Genomic DNA, 27,890 nt, shown 5'->3' on the forward strand with positions numbered 1-27,890 from the left:
ATAAATAAATAAATAAATAAATAAATAAATAAATAAATAAATAAATAAATAAATAAATAAATAAATAAATAAATAAATAAATAAATAAATAGGGTGTTTTAGGTGGTGGCTACTGAAATGAGAAATCTCATAGCTTCCACATTTTAAGGCAAGTAACTGTGAAAAATGAGTGATGTGTGTTTTATTACCTTTCAGATTGCCATGGGGATCCCTTTGTACAGAATCAAGGATATCCGTATGATGTATGGGGTATCTCCCTGGGGTGATGCTCCCATTGATTTTGAAAATTCTGCTCATGTTCCTTGTCCAAGGGGCCATGTTATTGCTGCTCGGATCACTAGTGAAAATCCAGATGAGGTAACCCATCACTTAAAAGGTTTACACTTTTTTTTTTCCCTGTGAACTTTAATATTAAGATGCTATCTGAGGGCATATCTGAAATATCTTGGTACTTCCTCTGGAGACGGAAATTCATAGAGGCTTCATCAGAGCAGACAAATAAGTAATCACTGTTCCATTGGTCATTTAGACCTATTTAGTCACTGTAGAGTCCTCAGTGGGTCCGTAGCACTGGACGTTGGCTCACAAGCCTTTATGATTTTTGTGTATCATTTCTGCTTTTGTGTGTATGTGATTACACAGAACCTGAACAATGAGCATATGAACGTTCTCTTCCTTGGAAGTATAATATCATCTCATAGTCTTCATTCTCTAGCAGGGTTTTCTTTTTTTATTTAAAAAATTTATTGCATGTAGTTAATTTACAATATTACATTAGTTTCAGGTGTACAGCATAGTGATTCAGTATACTCCATTTTAAGTTATTATAAAGTACTGACTATAGTCCCTGTGCTGTACAATACTCCTGTAGTTTATTTATTTTATATATAGTGGTTTGTACTTCTTAATCCTCTACCCTTATATTTCCTTTCCTTCCTTCCCTCTCCCTCTTGTTAACCACGTGTTTGTTCTCTGTATCTGTGAATCTTCTAACAGGGTTTTAAGCCCAGCTCAGGAACAGTTCAGGAACTGAATTTCCGCAGCAATAAGAACGTTTGGGGCTATTTCAGTGTTGCTGCTGCAGGGGGACTTCATGAATTTGCTGATTCTCAGTTCGGTCACTGCTTTTCCTGGGGAGAAAACCGAGAGGAAGCAATTTCGTGAGTATAATAGCATTTGATTGCATTTCAGAGAATAAACTTGTGCTAATCTTCAATGAAGGTGTGAGCATGGGAATGGGAATCATGTATTGCTATAAAGGTACTAATATGAATAACCTTCTTGAAGAAATATATCTTTGACTGTACTTACATTCATGTTGTATTAAATTTATTCAGTGTTTGGCAGATGTTTTTCTGTCTGTTGCCCTGAGCCTTTTCAAGTATTTTTGCTTTCATTGTTTTAATAAACTTATAAAATTGATTACGTTAAAGATATCATATTTTTCTATAGAAATAGTGTTGTTATTTGGGGGTGGAGGTAGATTCTTGTCCAAGAACTTGACATATGTCAGAGATAAGACCTGTTATTTGTCATCAAAATAAAGGTATAGCTGTAAATGTCCCGTAGCCATTTAAAATAATAAAATGAAACTGCTTATTACGTGTAAAGGGCATAAGGGGACTGTCCACATTGCTTATATGAGAGACCTCAGTGAGCTGTGAAATATACACACAGTGTATAATATATATCATACTTATATATATATCATAATATATATAATATATAATCATAAAATATATCATACTTATAAGTATTAGTTAATATTCTATTGAGCATAAACATTAAATATTTAATAGCAGTTTTGCTTGCCTGAAAAGTAGGGCTCTAGGAGGTAATTTTGACAGGTTAGATATTTTAGAAGATCTATCCTAAATTGATCTAGTTCTGTTTTTTAATTGTCTATTTACTTGAACCAAGCATTTAATACTATTCCTTTGACCTTTAAACTGTACACATAGATTGTGTAATCAGTAAGTATTTATTAATAATGTTGGTTTTTAATAATGTTTTTAGAAGTTGGGAAATCTCAATTTTTCTCTATTTTGTCCTCTACAACTCTTCCCACTTATTCAAAACTATAAGTGGAGTTTTCAGAATTAAAGCAATGCTACCAGAAAAACCATCCGGTATAAAAGTTGCCTTTTTTTTTTCTTTCACAGTCCTATCCTGCTTTGCCAAAGTGAAGAAGGTTTACACTAGAGCTTGCAAATTGGTGGCTTTCCAACTAGTCACAGCCACAGATGTGTTTTGATTGTCTTGTAGAGTGTTAGTTTTTTTAAATCGCCAATATTTAAAAATTGGGAGATTGAAATAAATACATGGATTTCTGTCTTCTCTTAAAAAAATGGGATGATGGTTTTATATTCCACTTGGCAAAAGTTAACTGAAGCTTTGTGTGACTGCTTCTTTTAGAAGAAACACGAACTCTCCAGTTCACACAGCTCCCATCCAGTCTGCCTCACTCATTTACATCCCCAGAGTGGCTGCTATTGATATTTAGGTTTCCAGTCCTGATTGGCACGCCACTGAGCATTCTCTACAGGACATGTCTTATGACCTGCTCCAAAAGCCTTGCTCCTTACTTCCTGACCTGCTGTGTACATTTCTCTACAGTGTAAAGCTACCAGGTTAATGGTTAGCATGTGAAAATTATGGTCTCTACAATAAGCTTGCCCTTTTTTTTTTTTTGGCCGCGCTTTGTGACATGCGGGATCTTAGTTCCCCAACCAGGGATCGAACCCACACCCCCCTGTAGTGGAGTCGCAGAGTCTTAACCACTGGACAGCCAGGGAAGTCCCCAAACTTGCTTCTTAACACCATGCTAAAGTTCATTCTTCAGCTCAGAGTTTGTTTCTTCTTTCTTTCTTTCTTCATTATATTAGGTCTATATTCTTCCGCTTGGTGTTCATATTCTTCTCCACAATAGCCCCAACCCATATTTCCCGCAGACTGTAATCTAAATACCATGAGAACAAGACCATGTCTGTCTTGTTGCTGCTGTGTCCCCTGAACATAGTAAGCATTCAGTAGATGTTTGTTGAATGAATGGACTTGCCCCTCATTCCTGTCCTCATACCCTCTGCTTCAATCATAACATTCCCTGAACACAACCCCTAATTTATTTCCTTTTTCCCTTTGTTCTTGCTACTCCCTCTGTCCATCCATTCATTCACTCCATTCAACAAATATTTACTGAATATCTAATGGCTCTGACAATATAATGAGGATCAAGATAGGGTCTGTGCCCTTATGGAACTTTATGATCCAGAGTAAGAGAGGCAAATAAGCAATTGAACACAATGTAGGAAGTGATATCTCTGATAGTGGGATTACATAAGGGTGTTATAGGAGCGTAGAGCTGAGTCAGCTAACTCAGTCCAGAAAGGGTCAGGGAAGGTTTTGCAAAAGGAAGTGACATCTAGATTGATATCTGAAATATGTATAGGAATAAGCCAGGCTGAGATAGGGCATAGAGAGGAGGGTGGAGGTGGGAAACAGAATAATGTTCTAGGCTAAGAACTCCTGGACCACTTGGAAGACTATTTCTGTCACAGTCATAATATAATCCCAGCTTAACTTTTATCTCATTTCAGATCCCACATTCTTTTTCTTTATTTTAATTGAAGAATAGTTGATTTACAGTGTTGTATTAGTTCAGGTGTACAGCAAAGTGATTCAGTTATATATATATGTTTTTTTCAGATTATTTTCCATTATAGGTAATTACAAGATATTGAATATAGTTCCCCATGTTATTCAGTAAAAACACGTTGCTTATCTATTTTATGTATAGTAGTTTGTATCACTTAATCTTATGTTCCTAATTTATCCCTCCCCCCTCCCTTTCCCCTTATGGTAACCATAAGTTTGTTTTCTATGTCAGATCTCACATTCTTTATGAAACCATAGGGAGGTGGATTTTCTCCCCTCTTAGACCCGCTCCACACTTTGCTTATATCTCTCTACTTGTATTTATGATATTGTGTCATATATTTTTAAAGTGATTATTGTCTCCACATTCTCTCTCCTTTTAGAGTCTAGTATGTGTCTTGAGTCTGTGAGATGCATAATAAATATTTGTTGAAGTAGGGACCTGCCCTGTTCAGCATAACACTGGGCAGAAATATACAGGGAAAAACCCCATGGTATTTGAAATTTTGTTAAAGTTAGATCATTTAACACTTAATTGGAAAGTAATCAAAGTAATGAGCAAGTCGTTCCACAGACGGCTAAAATGCAGCTTAAAAAAAACACCACTGTCACATGCAGTGTCAGGCTAATATCTGACTTTCCCCAGCCAGTTACCTCCATTGTATGGAAACCTTTAAATTAAGGTATTAGTGTTTTTAAAAATTCACTGAACAGTATACTTAAGTATATTTTATTAAATGTAAACTTTACCTAAATAAAATAAGAAAGGTGTAAGGAGGGGAGAATTATGCCCTAATTCTAGTTAGCCAGCAATAAATGAATGGAATGATGGGAGCAGGGAAAACTGGGTGGTTTGCAGATAATTTGTTCTGTATTCCGTATAATGAAATGTATGTGATCTGCTGATGCTCTTATGGTAATATTAGTCAGACTCGTAAGTTTGCTGACTTCTTGAAAATTCTATCTGGAATGAGCACATATATATCTGCACCCTCATTTGTTCTTGGAACTGTCTGTCTCTCTCCCCCGCCTCCTGAAACTCTAAAGGAATGAAACAATTCTTGAAAATGATTGAAAAACACTAAAACATTTGTTGCTGAAACAGATCTGCTTCTTTCCTTCTCCCAGAAACATGGTGGTGGCTTTGAAGGAACTATCTATCCGGGGCGACTTTCGAACTACAGTCGAATACCTGATCAAATTGTTGGAGACTGAAAGCTTTCAGATGAATAGAATTGACACTGGCTGGCTGGACAGACTGATAGCAGAAAAAGTACAGGTGTGTATTTCTCCACTTACACAAACAGCTTCTGGGATTGGGCTTTTATAGGCTTGTGCTGTGATCAGTCCATGCCGCTAGCTAAAATTTATTTGATTCTAATCTGAATCATTCTTGGTCTGTGTGGAAAAATCTAGGAGTCAGTGTGATTTTAGCACTGTAAGAGTTCTTGTGCCTTTGTTACACAGTCACTTTATAGGTTGTAGTATTACTTCCAAAGGTTTATTTGAAGAGAGGCACGCAGGGATTGAAATACTTTCTCTTTCCTCACTTGATGTTAAATCTGGTTCAGAGTTATCAACTTTTACATCTATCTACCAAGCACTGATGAGAGGGGCCTCATTTTAATCAACAGAAGTTACCCTTTGTTCCTGAATTGCTGGGCTAATATAAATTACTCAAGATTTTGTATAAAATTGTTAGATTCATGTAAATTAGCTGGTGGTCCAAATTTTGGTTATACACCATTTTTCTTTGAGATTATCAGTAGCCCAATCTTTGTACCTTTTGAAGTTCATTTGTGACAAAAGCTTGTTTTTGAGCTACTCTTCGATTGGCTCAGTGGAAATCTTAGCAAGGGTGGAGGGAAAGGTGTTTTTCATCTCTATTCAAATGAGGCCTCTATTCAGATTCTAAAAATAAATATGTTTTTGTCTCAAAAATTAGTTGGGGGCTTCCCTGGTAGCACAGTGGTTAAGAATCCGCCTGCCTGTGCAGGGGACACGGGTTCGAGCCCTGATCCAGGAAGATCCTACATGCCTCGGAGCAACTAAGCCCGTGTGCCACAACTACTGAGCCTGCGCTGTAGGGCCTGTGAGCCACAACTGCTGAGCCCGTGTACAACAGCTACTGAGCCCGCGTACTGCAACTACTGAAGGCTGCACACCTAGAGCCCGTGCTCTGAAACAAGAGAAGCCACCACAATGAGAAGCCCACGCACCACAATGAAGAGTAGCCCCTGCTCACCTCAACTGGAGAAAGCCCACGTGCAGCAACGAAGACCCAGTGCAGCCAAAAATCAATAAATAAAATAAATAAAAATTAAAAAAAATACTTAAAAAAAAAAGAGTAAATGTTAAAAAAAAAATCAGTTGGACAGTAAGGATGGAGACTCTCAATGGTAGCTGATTCTTCACAGCACATATGAGCCTGATTTAAATTGAGGGGCCATGGTGCCAAGTGACCCTGCTTTTGATCTGTCCTCTTTTCCTTCTTTTCAGGCAGAGCGACCTGACACCATGTTGGGAGTCGTGTGTGGGGCTCTCCACGTGGCAGATGTGAGCCTGCGGAATAGCATCTCCAACTTCCTTCACTCCTTAGAGAGGTAGGCTTTGCCTCCCATAGTCTATGCAAGCTAACTAGTGGTCCTGAGTACAGGACTGAAGTTCAGAGGCCCATTTATTCTTCTCTCTGTTCCTGGCAGCTTGTGAGTGCTACTTGTTATTCACTGACCATGGAGGCAGGGGAGAGAAGGGATGTAGGAGTTTATGGCAAATGATTTGGGGCTCTAAGGGCAGATTCTATAAATTGGTTTATACCACAGTTAGAATAGGTTGCTTTTTAAAAACTGGAGGGGCTTTCCAGGTGGCGCAGTGGTTGAGAATCCGCCTGCCGATGCAGGGGATGCGGGTTCGTGCCCCACTCTGGGAAGATCCCACATGCTGCGGAGCGGCTGGGCCTGTGAGCCATGGCCGCTGAGCCTGCGCTTCCGGAGCCTGTGCTCCGCAACGGGAGAGCCCACAGCAGTGAGAGGCCCGCGTAACGCAAAAACAAAACAAAACAAACAACAACAACAAAAACAAAACAAACAAAAAACTGGAGTCCAGCTGAAGTAAACATTCTGTTCTGTACAAGCATCAAATCTCTCCAAGCCCTTGTGATGAAAATCTGGTGTTTTACTCTAGCAAGGAACCCTGAATATTTCATATATGACCTATAAAATTTCAGGAATTAATAATTGAGGCTGATATTCAAGATGACCTAATGAGTCTTTCAAGTATGTGTGGGGCTAAACTCATTTCCAACACTGGTTCTGAAGACTGAGCTCTGCCTTTGAGTCCCTGGAGGAATCGTCCACAAGGCTAATCATTTTATAGCACTTTAATCACAGGCACTTTAATTCTTTCTGTGTTGTTAGACTTACATCAGCTCCATTTTGAGGTGTCTGAAAGGAAGAAAAGAAACAAAATTTTAAAAATTGAACTGAGATTTCAGTTGTTCAAGTCTTACCATGAAAATCTTTCACTATGTTACACTTATGCACTAAAACCTTCATCAGCTCACATTTGCCTTCTGTATCAGATCTAAATCCCTCAGAGTGACTTCCAACTCCCTATATACTATGGCACCTTTTTACCACTCGAGCCATACTCATTTCTATTCTTCAACATGCAATCTCTAACCTAGTTAAATGGCTTCCCTACTGGTGTACAGATATGTCACATGTAATCTCTCCTCTAGGAGCTCCCCTTCCCTTTTTAACGTTACTTTAAATTTATTTTTTAAACTTGTGTTTTGAAATAATTTCAGACTTATAGAAGAATTGTGTGAATAATACAAACAACTTCTATGTATTCTTTTTCCAGATTCACCCATTATTAACAACTTGCCTCACTTGCATTTTTACTCCCTCCTTTAGTTATTATCAAAGTCTTTCTTGATAGTGTTTCTTTCCTTCCTTGGCAATGTCCTTCCCTTTCCCTTCCACCCAGCCATGGCCTACTGCCTTTTTTTTTTTTAAGACCCCAAATAAAATTCAGTTGATAGGGGTAGATGAGGGTTGATTGCACTGGAGCTTTTCTCTTTTTTTTAAGTATTAATTTTATTTATTTTTAAGAACAGGTAATATATTCACATGGTTTAAAATTCAAAAGGCACAAAAAGGTATGTAGTGAAAGGTCTCCTTCTTACCTCTGTTCCCTGGCCACCCAGTTTCCTTCCCTGTAGTCAAACCACGTTACCAGTTTTTGTCTGTAATCTTTCAGACATATGGTAAGTTATATAAGCATATATATGTAATATTTGTTTCTTCCTACCACCTATTTTTTTTAAACACAAGTGGTATCATACTCTGAAGCTGTCCTACACCGTTTCACTTGCTTTTTTCATTTAACAGTGTATTTTAGAGAGTATTTCATGTTAGTGCATAAAGGGCTTCATCTTTCTTTTTTAATGGCTGCATAATATTCCATTATATGGCTTTTTTGTAATTTATATATCAGTCCCTTACTGATGATGGTCCTTTAGGTTGTTTTCAGTCTTAATATTCCAGGAAATGCTATAACTGATAACGTTTGAGATTCCCTTGTAAACTTTTAGAACTTTCTAGAAGTGTCTCTCACATTGTTGTTCTTTCAGGGGTCAAGTCCTTTCTGCTCATACACTTCTGAATACAGTAGATGTTGAACTTATCTATGAGGGAGTCAAGTATGTACTGAAGGTATGCTGAACCCCACTGAAGCCAACGTTGTACTTTTTGCCTCTCTCTTTGTCAACTTGCTTCCTTTAGGTCAAGAGATGGGGTGAAAGTTTGGTTTACTGCAGAACTGGGTCTTAGTGAAATTATAGTCATTATTAGTGTCAGTAGCCTTGTGTCAAAGCAGTATTTTATGATTCTCTGAAAATGTTTTAGCTGTTGCTTAATTTCACATATGCAGCCAAGAGATAAAGGAGACAGAGAGCAACCAGAGCAGGGAGATGCATCTAAGGTCCCCCCTCTTTGCTTGCAGCAAGGCTGAGCCATGCCCACAGACACTAGTGTTCAGAGCACCAGTGCCATGAATTTCCTTCCTCTCTGGCAGAGCTTTCTTACCTAGATCTCTGAGATACTGAAATTTTGTCTGGGACTCCCCCTGGAAGGGACACACTGACTTGTCTCTTGGGGTTCTCATTTCCTACAGGTGACTCGACAGTCCCCAAACTCCTACGTGGTGATCATGAATGGCTCGTGTGTGGAAGTAGATGTGCATCGGCTGAGTGATGGAGGACTGCTCTTGTCCTATGATGGCAGCAGTTATACCACGTACATGAAGGAGGAGGTGGATAGGTGAGTCGCTGTTTAAGGTCCATTTGCTGGTCATTGTAGCAATCTTTTCTCTCAGTAGTCACTAACTCTTGGGATTTTTCAAGGTCTTTTTGTGGACTCTATTCTAATTAAAAAAAAATAGTACATGCACTTAACAAAAATGTCAAGAGTATTAAGAAGTATTTATAATTAAAAACATTGTCTCTGGGCTTCCCTGGTGGTGCAGTGGTTAAGAATCCGCCTGCCAATGCAGGGGACACAGGTTCGAGCCCTGGTCCTGGAAGATCACACATGCTGCGGAGCAACTAAGCCCGTGTGCCAAAACTACTAAGCCTGCGCTCTAGAGCCTGCGAGCCACAACTACCGAAGCCCACATGCCACAGCTACTGAAGCCTGCATGCCTAAAGCCCGTGCTCCACAAGAAGAGAAGCCCCGGCAATGAGAAGACCGCGCACCACAACGAAGAGCAGCTCCCACTCGCCACAACTAGAGAAAGCCTGCACTCAGCAACGAAGACCCAACGCAGCCATAAATAAATAAATGAATGAACGAACGAATGAATGAATGAATGAATTTTTAAAAATTGTCTCTCTGCCACTCCTGTGTGGGCAGAGAATGAAAAATAAATTCCCCTTTTTATATGCTACCACTGTTAACAGTCTCATATGTTTTTGTAGAAATTTTGTATGTATATACAAGTTACATATATGTACATACTGTTTTTCTTTTAAATATATTCACAAATAAAAATAACATTTAGTTCTGTACCTTATTTTTTCCTTTAACATATTTTATATTGTTCAACACCAGTCATGCAGTGTGGCTGTGGTAATTAACTGAATTAACACATGGAAGGGTTGTAGAACATTGTGATACAGTAAGAGTTTAAAAAATGGTAGCTATTACATCAGCGTCACCTTCTTTTTTTTTTTTTCCTTGATGGAGGTACCTATTCTTTTTAATGGTCGTATATTATTCCATTATATGGATGTATCATAATTTATTTAATCTGACCCTTACTGAAGGAAATTTGGGTTATTTGGCATTGTAAACAAAGATGCAAGGGACTTCCCTGGTGGCACAGTGGTTAAGACTCCACGCTCCCAATGCAGGGGCCCCAGGTTGGATCCCTGGTCAGGGAACTAGATCCAACATGCATGCCGCAACTGAGGAGCCCACCTGCCACAACTAAGGAGCCAGCGAGCCGCAACTATAGGAGCCCATGAGCTGCAACTAAGACCTCTCACTGTTGTGGCCTCTCCCGTTGCGGAGCACAGGCTCCGGACGCGCAGGCTCAGCGGCCATGGCTCATGGGCCCAGCCTCTCTGCAGCATGTGGGATCTTCCTGGACCCGGGCACGAACCCGTGTCCCCTGCATCGGCAGGCGGACTCTCAACCACTGCGCCACCAGGGAAGCCCCTAAATAAATAAATATTTTTTTTAAAAAAAGGATCCAATAAATGCTGTGTGTGTGTGTGTGTGTGTGTGTGTGTGTGTGTGTGTGTGTAGAATGAAATTTTCAGGGTTTTTTTTAAAGATTGACATTATCCTACCATTATCTTTTACAATTTGAGGTGCTTTATTGACTTATATATTCCCACTTATCTCCTAGGTATCGCATCACGATTGGCAACAAAACCTGTGTGTTTGAGAAGGAAAATGACCCTTCGGTGATGCGCTCACCTTCTGCTGGGAAGTTAATCCAGTACATTGTGGAGGATGGAGGCCATGTGTTCGCTGGCCAGTGCTATGCTGAGATCGAGGTCAGGGTGGTGATTGGGCTTCCGGGCCATGGGAGGGAAGATGGGATAAGAGTTGGCTGTGATTGACTAGGACTCAAGAGTAACAGAAAGGAAGTAGAAAATAGAAAGGGGAAGTGTCAGTAGCTGTCTTTAACCCCTAAAGCTAGGTCCTAAGAGATTTTATTTTTCACTGTAGGTCATGAAGATGGTAATGACCTTAACAGCTGCAGAGTCTGGCTGTATCCATTATGTCAAGCGGCCGGGAGCAGCTCTTGACCCGGGCTGTGTAATAGCCAAAATGCAGCTGGACAACCCCAGCAAGGTCCAGCAGGTAAGTAGGAAGATACTTTTAATATTGTTCTCCAAGAGCTGATTACACGGTAACAGTAGTTTGGAAAGGCAAGTGATTTCAGTCCTTGGTTTTCCAGTTTTTTCTTAAGCTTTTTAGCCCGATCTTATGGCTTGTATGTGTGCCTTTGGTATTTTGGAACTAGAATTTGTAAGAGTTGTTATGATACTAAGATTCCGTGATTTTCCTTATGATGCTTCCTCCGTTGACTTCTCTCCTTGTAGCTGGGTATGGTGAAGAGGAGTCTTGATTTTGCATGATGAATCTAAGTTGCAGTGGTGTGTTTGTACCCTGAATAGAAGGTAGTGGATGACTTGATCTCTCATTGGGATTGACAGGCTGAGCTTCACACAGGCAGTCTGCCACGGATCCAGAGCACAGCACTCAGAGGCGAGAAGCTCCATCGAGTATTCCACTATGTCCTGGATAATTTGGTCAATGTGATGAATGGATACTGCCTTCCAGATCCTTTCTTTAGCAGCAGGGTATGAATCACTTTTCTTGGGGAGGTGGTGTGGGGGAAGGCGTATACATAATAGGGTACCTGTTCTCTAAGATAGTTTAAAAGTCACGTGTAAGGATTTTTTTTTTAAGAGGGAGAAAAAGAAAGCTGTTTGATCCGAAACTCTCCTACCATTAGCTGTGGGATTTGAAGTCTTTAAATCCTTGCTTCTTATCTCTGTTATTGACTTCGCATTTAATTGGGATTTAAACCAGAGAATAAGGACAATGTTAGGTGCTTATATTGCAATTTCAAAGTAAGTACAGGCATACCTCGGAGGTATTGTGGGTTTGGTTCCAGACCACCGCAATAAAGCATGTATTACAAGAAAGCAAGTCACATGAATTTTTTGGCTTCCCAGTGCATAGAAAAGTTACGTTTACACTATACTGTAGTCTATTAAGTGTGCAATAGCATTATGTCTAAAAAAATGCACATGCCTAAATTAAAAAATGCTCTGTTGCTAATAAATGCTAACCATCATCTGAGCCTTCATTGAGTTGTAATCTTTTTGCTGGTGGAGGGTTTGAAACAGTGCAAGAATTACCAAAATGTGACACAGACATGAAGTGAGCAAATGCTGTTGGAAAAATGGCGCTCAACACAGGGTTTTACAAACTGAAATTTGTAAAAAATGCAATATTTGCGAAGTGCAATAAAGCAACGCACAATAAAGCACGGTACGCCTGTACTATATGGTAGTGAATTCAGATATATGATTTTATTTGGGGGATTGTGTTAATTTTGTCTGGTTCCTATTTTATTGTTTTCTTCTTCTCAGGTAAAAGACTGGGTTGAACGGTTGATGAAGACCCTCAGAGATCCCTCCTTGCCTCTCCTAGAACTGCAAGATATCATGACCAGTGTCTCTGGTCGTATACCCCCCAACGTGGAGAAGTCTATCAAGAAGGAAATGGCTCAGTATGCTAGCAACATCACATCAGTCCTCTGTCAGTTTCCCAGCCAGCAGGTATTTATAGAGTAACACTGTCATTTTCTACTGGCTGCCCATGCTAGAGTTCATGTTGTAGGATTCCTTCCTGTTTGGATCTTCCTTACTGTCTGAATGTTGTGCTTTTGAAGTTTTAAGCATTGTGCCCTTTACAAAACTGCTTCATGATACAAGCCCAATAAGGTAAGTACTGTGTGTGAAATGTAAAGTATCTGTGGTTAAGAGGAAAGCATATTGGCCATGTATCCCATAGAGTTTTGTTCTTGGGGCTGTGCCTTAATTAGAAGTATTTTTGTGAATTTAAAGTAGGCAGATATTTGTAGTTCTATCATCAGAGACTTCCTTACTATCTCAGCAGCATACTTATTACCCTTTGCTTTCTTACTTATCGTGAATGAGCCCCTAAACTATACCAGGTAACTTGCAGCTACTCTCAACATGTGAAAGATAGAAACTGTCATGTTACAACTAAGAAGATTCCTAGTGTTGATGCTATGCAGGCTAATGCTTTGGGTCCCTTTACTGGGCTGGGCTTCATTTTTTTTCCCTTTCTTATACTTTAGATTGCCAACATCCTAGATAGCCACGCAGCTACATTGAACCGGAAATCTGAACGGGAAGTCTTCTTCATGAACACTCAGAGCATTGTCCAGCTGGTGCAGAGGTAGTTACATGGAACTCCAGATTCCCAGACCTGCGCATCCCCATACGTTCCTTTCTTCTAAGTAGTCACAAAGAGGTTTACTTCAGGTTTGACTTAGAGAAATTAGAAAGCACCTCTGTCTAAGAAAATATGTTATATCTACTAAATATCTTAGAATCGTGAGCTAGCTCTCATACTCAGTGTTTCTGATGACTTTATTCTGCATCTTTCTGTCAATTATTAAGGCACAGCAATCTCATCGTTTTCTTTTTCCTTGCAATTTCCATGAAACTCCTAATTTTTCTTCTGGCATAGGGCCCCATTTATTCTCCTTAACTTATGGACTCAACTGTTGGATTAAAGGAAACTTCACAGGATATTTTCAACTTTAAGATATTCATAAACTTTTCAGATACCCCTTAACCACTTCAAGGGTGTGGTGATCGTTTCAACTTAGCAATGGGGACTGAACCAGGGTGTTGGTAGGTAGGGCTATCAAGTGGTTTTTGATTTTGTTTTGCACTCTTTTTTTCTTGATTCCTTTATAAGAAAAAAAAAGTCTTGTCTGTAGCCATATTTCTTTTAGACTTGAATTTAAATTGATCTGGTTAGTTGATTCTAGGCTGTCTCCTGTCCTGTCCTATATTAGAAGGAAAGCAGTTCAGTACAAAGTCTAGTAAATCTGGGCTCTGGGTTTATTATGTAATAGTCTGTTATTTAACAGTGTTAGACTGTCAGGATTTTCAGTGGGGACTTTTTCTGTTTGCCCAGGTACCGCAGTGGTATCCGAGGCCACATGAAGGCTGTGGTGATGGACCTGCTGCGGCAGTACCTGCGAGTAGAGACGCAATTCCAGAATGGTAAGTTCCTTCCTGAGGACTCTGTATCTGGGAACATTTCCCTCGAGGACTGAGTAACAGCTGAGCCAGTCCATCCTGTCACTAACACTTGACATTAACAAACTCTTCCTCCTTTCACCAGTCCCTTAAAAATTAAACCTCTATATCTCACTAGCGCCAAAGAAAGAACAACAACGAAACACAGCTTGATGAGATTGTGAATCCAGTGTGCTTCTGGGAGAGGGCTGAGAAAATTTTTCTAGCAGAAGATTGGCATCTTCCTGACCTTGTACAGTGAGAGCTGGTTGAGTCACGACCAGGCTGAAATTGAGAAACCCTATCCAAAGAGCTTGCCTCTCAGCAGCTAATGCATGGATTGAACCACAGTCCTCTGAAAAAGGCTCAGATTTTCCAGTGCTTTTCAGTGTATCAGTTAGGTGGAATTTATCCCTGGCTTTCTCTGTAGAGCTTTACTAAATGATGTACAAAGTCTCTGACTAAAACACCCTAGCTAAGATTTTAAAGCTACATACTGCTGATACTGCTTTCTGCCACGAGATGGCAGTGAAACACCACAGAATTTGAAAGATTACCTAATATTTTCTTTTATCAGTCTTGCTCCCTTTTCCAGTCCTTAAAGGATGACTCTCCCACTCCTGACAAGGAGAAATACTCTAGTAAATATTGCAAACTAAACGCAGCAATGTGTGAAATAATAGATCACAACCAAGTTGGCTTTATCCCACTAGTGCAAGCTTGATTAATATTTGAAAAACCGATTAATGTCATTTATCATGTAATAGACTAAAACAGGAAAAAACATGGCCATCATCTTAAGATATGGATGATGAAAGTATCTGACAAAATTTAATATGCATTCATGATAAATTCTTAGCCAACTAAGAATGAAATGGAACTTTTTTTTTTTTTTTTTTTTGCGGTACGCGGGCCTCTCACTGTTGTGGCCTCTCGCGTTGTGGAGCACAGGCTCCGGACGCGCAGGCTCAGCGGCCATGGCTCACGGGCCTAGCCACTCCGCGGCATGTGGGATCTTCCCAGACCAGGGCACGAACCCGTGTCCCCTGAATTGGCAGGTGGACTCTCAACCACTGTGCCACCAGGGAAGCCCGAAATGGAACTTTTTATCATGTAAAGTTCTCCTGCAAAAAAATCTATAGGATGCATCATGCATAGTGGTAAGATGTTGAAAGCATTCTCTTTAAGATTAAGAATAAGACAATGACACATACTATCATTACTGCTATTCAGCATCATACTGGATATCCCAGCCAGTGCAGTAAGACAAGAAAAAGAATGAAAAGGTATGAGGATTAGAAAGGAGTAAGGAAATAAATCAGCCACTATTATATACGATATGAGGTCTACCTAGAAAGCCTAAAAAAATCCACATATTTATTATTAGAATTATTTAAAATCTAACAAAGTTGCTGGATACAAAAGTCAATATACAAAATTCAAATTTTATAGTGGAACAATCATTTAGAAGAGCAGTTTGGAAAAATATTCCATTTAAAATAGAAACACAAAATATGAAATTCTAAGGAATAAGTCTAACAAAAAATGTGCAACCTCTTTTGGAGAAAATTATAATCAGTAAAAATAATAAAGAAGATCTAAATAAATATCATAGCCTTAGGTTGGAATATATATTTGCAAAGTGTTGATTCTCCCTGAATTCATCTGTAGATTCATTGACATTCCGATAAAAATCTTACTAGTGTATTTTTGTGGAATTTGTCAAGCTAATTCTATAATTTACATGAAAGGAAAGGTAACCAAGATTCTTCCAAAGAAATGCACTGTGGAGGTATTTGTCCAGTTAAATATCAAGTTTTAATATAAAGCCATATTAATGAAGAGATTGTGATATTGGTGTAGGGGCAGATTAATAGAACAATGGAACACTGGTTCTATTAACCCAGAAGCAGATGCAAGCATATATGAAAACTTACTTTACAGCAGAGCAGGTATTGTAAATCATGAGGAAAGGATAGACTTTTCAATAAATGATGCTGGGACAATGGATTATTCATTTGCCAAAAAAAAAAAGATCCCTAACCTAGACGATACACACAAAAATCAATTCCAGATGAACTGAAAACTTAAACATGTACTAAAGAGGCAAAGCTACTAAATTTTTAGGAGAATATCCTTATGAGCTCAGGGCAGAGAAGATTTTGTCATATAAGACCAGTAAGTACAGGGATTTCCCTGGTGGTCCAGTGGCTAAGACTCCGCACTCCCAATGCAGGGGGCCCGGGTTCCATCCCTGGTCAGGGAACTAGATCCCGAATGCTGCAACCAAGATCCTGCATGCTGGTAACGAAGATCCCACGTGCCGCAACTAAGACCGGGTGCAGCCAAATAAATAAATAATTTTTTTTTTTTTAATTACTGGTAACTAAAAAAAAAAAAAAACCAGCAAGTACAGACTATAAAGAAAAAGGATAAGTAATTTGAGCTCACTTAAGAACTTTTGTTAGTGAAAAGATACCATAAAAAGACTGAAAATACAAGCCACAATGTGGAAGAAAATATTTACAAATCATGACAATTAAGAAAGGATTAGTATCTGTAATCTGTAGAGCACTGCTTTGAATCAATAAGTAAAAGACAATCTAATAGAAAAATGGGCAAAAGATATAAAAAGATAATTAACCAAAGAGGAAGCATAAATAATCCACAAACTCATGAAAAGATGTTGTCTTTTTCCTAATTAGAGAAATGTGAACCAAAACCACAGTAAGATTGGCAAAAATTTGAATTTCACATCATCTTCCACCACTTCTGTAAGCAGAAATGCAAATTGGTACAACCACTTTGGAAAACAGTTTGTCAGTACCTAATGGAGTTGAACTTATTTATACTCTTCAACCTAGCAGTTTCACTTTTAGATGATATACTCTAGAGAAACTTTTACACATGTTTATTAAGGACGCATATACAGTACTGTTTGTGGCAGTGTTATTCATGAATAGCAAAAAAGACTGGAAACAACCCAAATATACACAAGTAGAATAGATAATTGAATTCTAGTATATTCCTGCAATGGATTACTCTACAGCAGTGAAAACAGATGAACCAAGGTACACACATGAACAAAAGATGAATCTCAAAAACATAATGGTGAGGGAAAGAAACAAGTTATAGAATGATCCATGCACAATGATTCCATTGTTATCAAGTTGAAAACAGGAAAAATGAAACTATGTATACATTTGTGATAAATGTAAAGAAGAGCAAAAGAATGATTAACATAAAATTCAGCTTAGCGGTTGTTTTTGAGGAGGAGCACATTGGATCCTTCAAAGATACTAAGAATGTTCTGTTAAGATAGATGGTAGTTACTTGGGTGTTTATTTATTCTTCTGTATGAATACTTCACAATAAAAAGTTTTTAAAAAGAGGTACTTGGTATCATTGCTTTCTTTCTGCTTAGTGTCTCCACCGCCTCTCCTTGGGTAAATATTCTTTTTATTTCCCCCAGTTCTAGTAATTTCTGTTACCAAGATATATTTCTGTTGTCACTTCAACGCTAAGTTTTGGTCAGAAGAAATATGAATTTATATAGGACAACCAATTTTTAAACAGCTTCCATTTTGTTCTAAATAGGTCTTTTATGACATTGGCAGCTCTCTAAATATTGTAGTCCACTGTTTTTCAAATATATTTAGTTTTATTTTGAAAAGAAATCTTACGTCAATCTCTAATATTTAAAATAGATAAAGGCAGAGTTGCCTTGGTTCATTGTATTCAGTATTTGAGGAATCCATGGTAATGCAGTTTGAATGCCACTGTTTTGGTTTGTAACCTAACCTGCAGGCTGAAGTAAGGTGATAATCCTTTACTGTTCTCATAAAATTCTGACCCTTGAGACTATTCAAACACTAATTCTCCTTTGCTTGGAAATTTAATTCTGAGGTAAGCTGTTTTTAAAGAACTGAATATTACTTGTATCCCATGGTAGATATCACTACAGTACCCCTGAAGCTTATGCTTCTGTTGCAAAACATAGCTCTGCTAGGCAGAACTAACCTGCCCCTGCTGGCCTTGTGAAAGGCCAATGAAAATATACATAACTGTACTCTCCCTACAGACCTTTTGACTTAATGCAAGGTTCTCCCTGATCTATGCCTTAGCTTGGGTTTGGAATTCCTAGGCATTGCTTAGCTGCTTCATGGACTTCCAGGGGAAAATGTTGATTCCAGAGGTAGCAGCCATCCTTCTTGTGGACATTGATAAGTTTGGTGTTTTATTTTTGAGCTAAAACTGTTCCTTCTAGTTAGGGTGAAATATTTTCAGTGAGTCAGACATGGAACCAGAATCTCTAGCTGGGGTTTAATGGTACTGATGTTTCTTTTTAAGCAGCTGAACCCTCTCTTCTAAGGAAATCATTCCAGGAAGCTAAATAAGAGAGTTTAGAGTCAGGGTAGGGGGTTGGGGTTATCCCCAACTCCTCAGTAAGACGCACCCTTCCCCGATCTGTCAAAAATTTTTTTAATGAAAATAAGCCTTAGAGAGGTAAAGTGATTTGCCCAGGAGCATACAGTAAATTGGTAACAGAGCTAGGCTTTGAGCCCAGGTCTTATACCGGATTGCCTGACTCCTAGCCTCGGGTTGCTTTTACTAAACAACACTGCCAATTCTATACAAATCCATCTAAGGAAATTCTTATGGTATTTCTTCTCACTTCTTATCAGTTTTCTAAGTAGAAACATTAGAAAACAAATGGCATGTAAACGTGAACATTCATACATGGATGAGGACCACTTCTTTTTGCTGCGTGCAGGTCACTATGACAAATGCGTGTTCGCCCTGCGGGAGGAGAACAAGAGTGACATGAACACTGTACTGAACTACATCTTCTCTCACGCTCAAGTCACCAAGAAGAATCTTCTGGTCACAATGCTTATTGTGAGTACCATTTTTCAGAACCTGTAAAGATGGTTGATGATATGAAAAAAGCATTTTCCTTGTGACGGCTGTGGTCAGAGGAGTAGCTCCTGTCTTTTGTGATTGTGGGATGAGTGGGGCTTGGGTTGTAGATTAACAGTTTCTCCTATCTGTCTTTGTCCTTGACCTGAAGGAACCTGCTCCAGTCATAAAAGGACTGTTCTGCCAGTTGTGCACATAATCTTACATGGCAACTCAGATCTCTTGGCTCTACTTAGAGATGCCCCATGCTTCCTCATTCCTCTTGTCACTAGTGACAGTAGCTTTAAAATTTAGTCTTATCTAGCCACTGTACTTTTCTGTTATAACACTTGTTTGTTCCATGAATGCTCTCACATCCAAAACTGAATAACAAAAAACAACTGTTAGAAATGTAGTACTGTTCCTCCCCCACCAAAGAAATTTAAATGTATTCCTCATCTTCTGTGGTCCCTTTCTGTTTTATTTACATGGACGTCTAAGCTCGGCTTATTGTATTGGTAGTAGATACATGCTTTTGTCCCTATAACCTAGTAATATGAGAATTAGTAGAAAGAGGGAAGGAGAGGTGAGACTAGTAAACGTGAATAGGACTGATGTACATGTGACCAGTGGGTAGAATTTTTGTGGACTTAAGGATTTTTAAAGATGATTTGTAAGTTCTCTACTCCTCGGTTTTTCTGGTTGAGTTAATTCTAGGACTCAGAGAACAATAGGACTATTCTTAGAGCCCCTCTACCCCATGACCAATTAATTGCCTTGCTGCTGCATGTTTGTGTTTTTTGGAGACTATAGCACCTTTTTGCTCCTGTGCTTTTCTTCCTTGTCCCTTTGTGGAATTGGCATTCTTGGTACCTTAATTCCCTCATTTCTTCTTGGAGGAAAAAAAAAACTATAAACCTTCACTGCTATTTTTTATTTCATAGTTCGGAATGAAGGGAAACTATCTACCTCACATCTCTGGTTAACAACAGTGCCACTCACTGAGTTATCTGCCTAGCTGGCTAACTCTCGAGGACATAACATTTTTTAGAATAGCCACTTAAAAAAATATGTAATCACAGGGAGAGTTCATTACCTTTGCTACCCTAGAATGGCTAGATGGTGGGGAAACCAGAAAATGCATTTGAAAGGAAAAAACAATAACAGCGCAATGTAATATTTCAACTTCTCCAAGTGATAGGTTTCGGCAAAGAAGTGATATTATCTATGGCAACCTGCTGATTTTCTTTTTCTCAATCAGAAAAGGGAAGAAATCTCTGACTAATTAGGTTTTTTTCCTTAAATTTTAATAAAAGGATTGCTAATTCTCATTTGGATAAAGCCAAGACTTCCTGGCAGAAAAAGGTAATGATGAGGGTGTGGAAGAATATGTCAGTTTGGACCTAAAATGGAGTAAAATTTGCCTTTTTAGGAAGCTAGTTATGGTGAGTTTTCATTTTATTATGATTACCTTTTTAAGGACTTAACAGTTTTTATACACTAAAAATAGACCAAAGTCCAGAATCCTTGGAGCTGCAGAAGAGTAATGATCGTCCAAGACTGTCGCTGGGTTTCTTAAATTCTAATTTGTAAGATATAGGGGCTCGGCTCACTCCTTTTGCGGAGTGATTGTAAGTAACGCTTGCCTTAAGAATCTCATTATTGGAACACGGAGCCATATTTCCTCTGAGAATTCTGGAGTAGCTTTGAGCTGGGGCTGTTCATTTCTCAAGTAATCACGCTGGTGTGATGGAGAGAGAAAATGGCAGCTGTTCGGAGCTCAGGCCTTCAATTTTCTTCAGAGTCCAGTCACTCAAGTGTGTAATTACACGGGGGGTGCTGCAGGGGCGTTGGGCCCTGTCAGAGAACTGGTTTGAGGCTTTGCTTTCTGCTTTTGCCAGTCAGGACAGGCATACGCCAGTGGGACTCTGACTTGCTGCTGTTCTTATTTTTCCCCACCTTGTCATCCCGATTACTTCTTACCTGCGTGGATAGTACCCAAACTTTCTTTCCAACAGGCTGAGCTCTTTGGAGAAAAGAGCTGTTTGTTAATGTTTGGGTTTAGATGAATAGGATGGGGAGGGGTAGGGAGAGAGGGAAGGAGGGAGGAGGGAGGGGAAGGGGAGGGACGAGGGGGGGTAGAGAGAGGACGAGGAGGAGGAAGGTTGAAGATGTGAACCAGAAAGATGGATTTGTCCTTTTCTTTATTTTGGCATTTCACATTTATCTTTAAAAAACAAAGGAAAACTTCGTAAACATCTCTAGGCTTTTATATCATTAAAGTGCATTTGAAATATCATTTATTTTGCCCTCATCTCAGAGATTTGGAAATCAAGAAGTTAACTGCTATGCTTGAGCTGAGGGCCAGCTAGCAGTGACTTAGGGAGCAGGAATGAAGGCTGGAAAAGTGCTCCTTTCTGATCTGCCTTCTTTGGCAATGGTCAGGTCCTCCACCCCACATCTGCATTAATGGTGGTAGCTGGGAAAAGCCATTTTAGTTGTTTGGATTTCTCTTTCTGTAGGTCTTACTCTCTTTTATAGATAACAACTGGATATGGTAGCATTCGATTCCCCCAGCTGTGTTCTCTGCTGGTTCCCCTTTCTTTGCTTACCTTGGCTTCCTGATCAATGTTATGTGCCTAGCATTCCAATCTCTGCTTTCTAGAAGTGGGACTGTTGATGGTGCGCTTTGCTGAACTAGATGATGATTTCTGGGGCTTTGGAACCTAGGGGGAGGGAATCAAGAAAATCAGCTTCTGTGAATCAGTGTTGCAGGATGTGGGCTGCTCCGAGGAAGCCTTCCTCCCCTCTGGGTGTTAGCATAATTTGCCTACTGGTAACTTGTCTCATAGACTCTCTGGCAAATTTCTTCTAATCATTTACTGTATCTGGAGAGCAAAATATCAAGTAAAATGTTAAAGTCCTGTCAAGTTTTCTCTATTTGGAGGAACATTGTGCCACATTGAAAACAAAGTCAGTAAGTTTATTTTTTGAAAGTTCTTCTTATTTCTTAATTTTATAGAAAAAAGCTTAGAACATTAAGTTTACTTAAGAGATATTTAAGGGACACTTTAGCCAAATTGAGCAATTTGTATCAATAAAAAGTATCAACATCCTCACAGCTGTCTAGATGGCAAAGTATGTATCCTATACCCACCTTGATTCTGAGTGGTCTTCCCCTCACTACTTCTATCTTATTTCTGGTGTGGTCCACACGAATGCAGTATAATCCATGCTTCCTTAGGAGTAATGCCATGCCTGTGAGCCTCTGATTTGGTTCAGACAGGGAGCATTTAAAATGCCTATCAGGGGCTTCCCTGGTGGCGCAGTGGTTAAGAATCCACCTGCCAGTGTAGGGGACATGGGTTCTAGCCCTGGTCCGGGAAGATCCCACATGCCGTGGAGCAACTAAGCCTGTGCGCCACAACTACTGAGCCTGCGCTCTAGGGCCCACGTGCCACAACTACTGAGCTCGCGTGCCACAACTACTGAAGCCTGTGTGCCTAGAGCCCATGCTCTGCAACAAGAGAAGCCACCGCAATGAGAAGCTGGCGCACCGCAACAAAGGGTAGCCCCACTCGCCGCAACTAGAGAAAGCCCACGCACAGCAGCGAAGACCTAGCACAGCCAAAAATAAATAAATAAAATAATTAAATAAATAAAATGCCTACCAGCCTCCTTCCTTTTTCCTCCCAACGTAACTGCAAATAATTTTGTTCAACGTATAAATAATGGAGAAAAGTCCCAGTAAACCCAGCTTTACTGAATAAGGGTTATATTAACATTTCTTGTTTAATCTGCCCCACAACATCCTTGGAAGGTCAGAAATTCTAGCTGTGACTGGAAGAAGCTGCCAGTCCATTTTTGATATTGGGATTTTGGTGCCTCGTCCAGCTGAACAGTAGTTAATGTCTTGAGAATATTACCCATTACGTCACATCTTTTCATTTTGAATTGCCTTCAAATCTTAGGATGCTAAGATCAAGTTGGCTATATTGGGCTCTCCTGGCAGTCAGCTATATAACTTTGGCTATGGTTTTGACACTGAAGCATGCTTGTTATATTTCTGCAAATCTGAACTATTCCTTGTGGTTAACCACCATCTAGCTTAAGAATGAAAACAAGAAATAACTGTGTGGTACCAATCTTAACCATTATTGAATAATTTTCACTTTGGCTTGCAGATTTATGCAGGTAATCCCCAAATCAGGAGGTAGGCTCATTAAATGAACCTGCCTCTATACACTGAGGAAACATAGGCTGACACCATCACCATTTAATGTTACTGTTACAAAATGTTCACCAGAGTTAGATGGTGATGTTGGGCTGTCCAGTTTCGCAAAGGACATCTGTCTCTAGGCCAGAGGGCTGTAAACTTCCTCTTGGATGCTTGTATCTTAGGGTGGGTGGTTCTGATGAATGGAATCGTCTTCCATCCCTGGTGGTTTCTTTCACAGCTTGAACACTGTGTTCAGGTCAAGGACAGGAGAGGGTTGAGAAGGTTATACTACACACAGTTTTCTGTTGCACATCTTTTCCTAAGTACTAATGATGACAATAGAGAAAATAATATTTGAATGGGAAATTTCCAAGTCAGGATAATTTAATGGAAGTAGTGGTTTATTCATATTGTGTTTGATATTTCACATGCCAAAAAGGTCAGGTTTCTGTACTTTATCACAAGGAGTCCAGGAGGATTGTCAGTTGGTGATCGTGAACGAATAATTACTTCCCTATTATGTTTTCTAGTCTCCATAGTTCACTTTTCTTACAGAAAAGAAGCCTCTCTACCCCCTTTCTCACTCCCTCTCTCTCATAATGGAAAGATGAAATGAAAAAGTTGTTTTTTTTTAAAGTAGTTGTGTGCGTGTGTTTTAGTTAGAATGTGATCTGTAGTTAGGCAAGATGGTAACTTCATTTTTATTTATTTATTTTAATTTAATCTCAAAAGGTAAACCTGGGTTTCCTTTCAAGGGAAACCAGTCCATATCACATCTGATATAGGTTGGGTAGGTGGTTAGTGTTCTTATTTTGTTGTGTTGGCTTTTGCTGTTAATGTTGAGACTTTAGTCTATTTGCAGAGTAGCTGAGTTCTATTACCCAGGACATCTCTTAGGTTTTTGAACCTCTCAATTGGTCCATTCTGATGACTGAAGTAAGTACCTCAGAAAAGAGTATATTTTCTCTATTAGGAACATTAGGTAAAGAAGGATTTAGGTAGGAAAACCTTATCATGGTTTCCCTACCCACTGTTATCTACCTATTCTTTCCTTCCGTCTTGTTATGGCCTTGTCGCTGGTGATTTGATTTGATTTTTTTAAATATATATATATTATCATCCCATTTCTTTTTTTTTTTTTTAAACTATATTTATTTTTGGCTGCATTGGATCTTTGTTGCTGCACGTGGGCTTTTCTCTAGTTGTGGCGAGCAGGGGCTACTGTTTGTTGTGGTGCGCTGCTGGTGACTTTATTAAAATTCTATTTTGCTCATAAGTTCTCAATAAAAGATGAGACTTGGATGCATTTTCTCCTTCCTCTTTGCTTTTTCCCCGGGATGGGAGGAATAGGTCCTTCAGTCTGTGACTACGTGCTCAGGCGAGCCCTGGATTTATAATCACTTTCTTCTTCCACTCAGATGAGTGAATCCCCTGCGTTAAACAGGTGAAAACAATACTTGCACTTCCTTAATTATAAATACCATCATGTGGTGTACGACTCTGGAGCACACCTCTGGTTGTGGATTGGGGAACCAGAAAGTATTTCCTGCTTTAAAATGTTTGAGAAGCTGTCTTTCCAGCATACCAGTGTTGAGTACTCCAAAACTGTTTACCCTGTGATGTGGAAGGTGGTAGGGGGTTGTAGAAAAAGCGTTTGGGGAAATGTATATTTGCCCCCAAAGCCAAAAGCCCCACACTTCTATTTGTGCTGCGCTGGTAAAGGACTGTAATGAGTATCCCTGAGATGGGGAGGGTTAAAGATGAAATGGAGATTCTTCAAGAAAAAGGCTGATAATCCAGGAAGGAGAAAGATTAAAAGGCAGCAACAGGAAGCCTTTTGGGATCTGGTTGTCTTTCATGTGCTATTCAATAGTGGGGTGGGGGAGAATAAAAATTCACTAAAATATAAAGGCAGTTATTTCAAACTCCAAGTCGAGGGAACTATGTGATGTGGTATTAAGAACTACTATTACAGATAGCTCTGTAAATTTCAAAAAGGACATTTATAAAAGTGCATCTGCAGTTTTTTCAGTTTAGATGAGAATTACCTGGATAATGGATGAATTTAGGGAATAAACTGTTACTGCCCTGGAGAAGAAATATTTTTCCCAAAATATGACAGAGTTTTTTTTCTTAAAATTTTTTAATTTTTTGGAGGCAAAGGACCCAAATCTGAATTACACCATGGATTGTATAGTAGGAGCTTGTTTTTTCCCTCTAATCCATCTAAGGATTCACCATGTTTGGTATCATGGAATGATTCTTGGTACAGCAAGAGGATAAATGATTTGGGGTATAGAATTGTCAGAATATGAGATGGTGTTTTTGTTTAGCGTGTGTTTATAAATGAATAATTTGTGCTTATGTTTCTGTTTTGCACCCTCCTGGGATGCTGAACATTTGGTTTGTGGAATGAAAACCAACAGGAGTGTTTCCTTTTGCCTTATTCTGCCTTCTTTCCAAAAGTGGGAGAGGGAACAGGAAAGCTTTTAGTCCCTATATTATTTAAAACCTCTTAAAACTTTTCAGACATCCTTTGTTATTTCTTAGCCAGAATCCCTTGACCCCTTTTAATGGTCTCTAATGATTTCTAGTGCATGTTTAAAGTCTAGTGTTGATTTATAAAGAAATACATTAGGAATTTAGAATCTGAATGGCTGAGGAATTTAGGCTTCTCCTTGACAGCAGCTTCCTCTGGGATCTCTCTCTTTTTTTTTTTTTTTTTTTTTTTTTTTTTTTTTTTGTCCGTGCGGCATGTGAGATCTTATTTCCCTGACCAGGGATTGAATCCGCGCCCCCTGTATTGGAAGCGCGGAGTCTTAACTACTGGACCGCCAGGGAAGTACCCCTCTGGGATCTCTTTACCACACTGTTTAGGATAAAGGTAACAGGACATTGGCATCTTAGTAATCTAGCTCTGTTTACTTTGCTTTTATTCCTTTTCCCTTTCAAAGTTCTCTCCACCTCAGTTCTTTTTAACATGGATATGTATGTTCTTTGTCACATTAACAATTAGGATCAGTTGTGTGGCCGGGACCCCACTCTCACTGACGAGCTGCTGAATATCCTCACGGAGCTAACTCAACTCAGTAAGACCACCAACGCTAAGGTGGCGCTCCGAGCACGCCAGGTAAGGACATTTGTTGGCTGTCTGGAGGGAGGAATGGTTTTCATAGACTGGGCAGTCCTAGATGCAATGAGCTCTTCCTCCAGCACCTTCCAAAGGTCATGCAATTTCCCATGTATGTCTCATTGCCCTCAGAACAAATATTCTCACGTGGTATATGTTTTTTAAAGAGAAAGGAAAAGATTAACGTTAAGTGTCTTTAAAACAGGAGCCCTCTAGAAGCTAACACAACATTGTAAAGCAACTATAGTCCAATAAAAATTAATTTAAAAAATAGCTCTCTCCCCATTATAAAATCCTGTTATTTTTCCCTACCCTTCCTAGTAAACCAGGGTCACGTGGAGGAAAGGAAACTGAGGGAAAGCAATAGGCTTAATATTTCTTACTTTCCAAAGGGAGTTTAGAAGCAGGTAAAAACTTTTAAGTGTATAGGAAAAAATCAAGTGTGGAAAGCAAGAAGATAATGAAATGAATCTTAGGTGCTAGCAATCAGCACAACCCCAGAGCAGCCCAGTTTCACCCTGTAGTCTTCATTTCCATTCCAAAAGGTTTCAGCAGGGAAGCCAGGAGTTGGCACTCCCTTTCTGTTCCAGCGCATGGGCATCGACAAGGAAGCAGCATTTGAAGCTGTTCAGTGACCTTCTGCTTTCTCTACAATTGTATCCATGTCACTGAATTACTCAAAGTTATTGAACCTCTCAGTGACCTGCTGAGGGTATTCAGGTCCTACCGTGTCCCTGTTTGTTTGTGACACTGCTTTCACTCTCTCTGCCCGTCACATGCATTGGTGTTACATCCTGACACCTCCTCCTTGGGACTGAGTACCTGGGGCTGTCGGAGCAGCTTTTCCTAGTCTTTCTCCTTCAGAGTTGCAAAAGGCTAGCTCTGCTGCACCCACCTTCCCCACAGCTGTTCCCTGCCAGACCTGATTCCCCATTAACAGCTAGTCATGCAGTCCCCAGGACTAGCAGCTCTGCAGTGGTAAATCACATGCACTGATGGAACTTGATTGAAGCTGGTTTTTCTCCCTCCCCCTCCCTCTGCCCCCGTGGGAAATTGCTCACAAGCAAATCATGGTGAGAGTCAACTGAGATGCAGTATTTGGTGGCCTTGGCTTTATGTTACAGGACCCAGAAGTTGTTTTACTTGGTATCTGTTTTATCTTTGATGCCTGCACTTACAGATTTATATTTATTGCTTTAGTAGCAGAGCTGCCTAATAGGAGCCTAGAATAATCACTCCCTCAGGAACTTAATGCCACTTATTTTGCTCTCACTCTAGGTTCTTATTGCCTCCCATTTGCCATCATATGAGCTTCGCCATAACCAAGTAGAGTCTATCTTCCTATCAGCTATTGACATGTACGGACATCAGTTTTGCATTGAGAACCTGCAGGTATACATTATAGCCCTTTTCTGCCACTCTGCACTCTTGTCTCCTTTATTCCCAAGCATAGTTTAAGTAATCAGTCAGTCAGTTTTGATTTTCTGTGTAATGAAGTTTCATACCTTGAATTTCTAAAATGATTTATACTTATGTGTTTTTTTTCATAAAATGCTGTTAGAATTGTGGCTTAGCTTTAAAATTGAATAGGCCTGCCTTGATAGAAGTGTCCTAATGAAGTC

At 39.5% G+C, this 27,890-nt stretch overlaps 1 protein-coding gene across 6 annotated transcripts in view; it reads left to right on the forward strand.

Annotated features, from left to right (window-relative positions):
- The window catches only part of ACACA (acetyl-CoA carboxylase alpha), a 243,169-nt gene that overhangs the window by 84,216 nt on the left and 131,063 nt on the right, over positions 1–27,890 (forward strand). For 5 of the 6 annotated variants that reach the window (XM_055090971.1, XM_055090969.1, XM_055090970.1 and 2 more), the window contains 15 exons: positions 196–357; positions 997–1,160; positions 4,783–4,933; positions 6,154–6,257; positions 8,291–8,372; positions 8,833–8,978; positions 10,570–10,720; positions 10,896–11,030; positions 11,387–11,533; positions 12,332–12,520; positions 13,066–13,166; positions 13,917–14,005; positions 18,795–18,919; positions 26,155–26,268; positions 27,547–27,660. In XM_055090971.1, the coding sequence (XP_054946946.1) occupies positions 196–357; positions 997–1,160; positions 4,783–4,933; positions 6,154–6,257; positions 8,291–8,372; positions 8,833–8,978; positions 10,570–10,720; positions 10,896–11,030; positions 11,387–11,533; positions 12,332–12,520; positions 13,066–13,166; positions 13,917–14,005; positions 18,795–18,919; positions 26,155–26,268; positions 27,547–27,660 (1,974 nt within the window). Of the gene's footprint in view, positions 1–195; positions 358–996; positions 1,161–4,782; positions 4,934–6,153; positions 6,258–8,290; positions 8,373–8,832; positions 8,979–10,569; positions 10,721–10,895; positions 11,031–11,386; positions 11,534–12,331; positions 12,521–13,065; positions 13,167–13,916; positions 14,006–14,159; positions 17,350–18,794; positions 18,920–26,154; positions 26,269–27,546; positions 27,661–27,890 lie in introns of those variants that run through there. The other variant, XM_055090973.1, reaches the window with a different exon arrangement.

This window comes from Physeter macrocephalus, chromosome 14, assembly GCF_002837175.3.
Source record: "Physeter macrocephalus isolate SW-GA chromosome 14, ASM283717v5, whole genome shotgun sequence".
Classification (NCBI taxonomy): Eukaryota; Metazoa; Chordata; class Mammalia; order Artiodactyla; family Physeteridae; genus Physeter; species Physeter macrocephalus.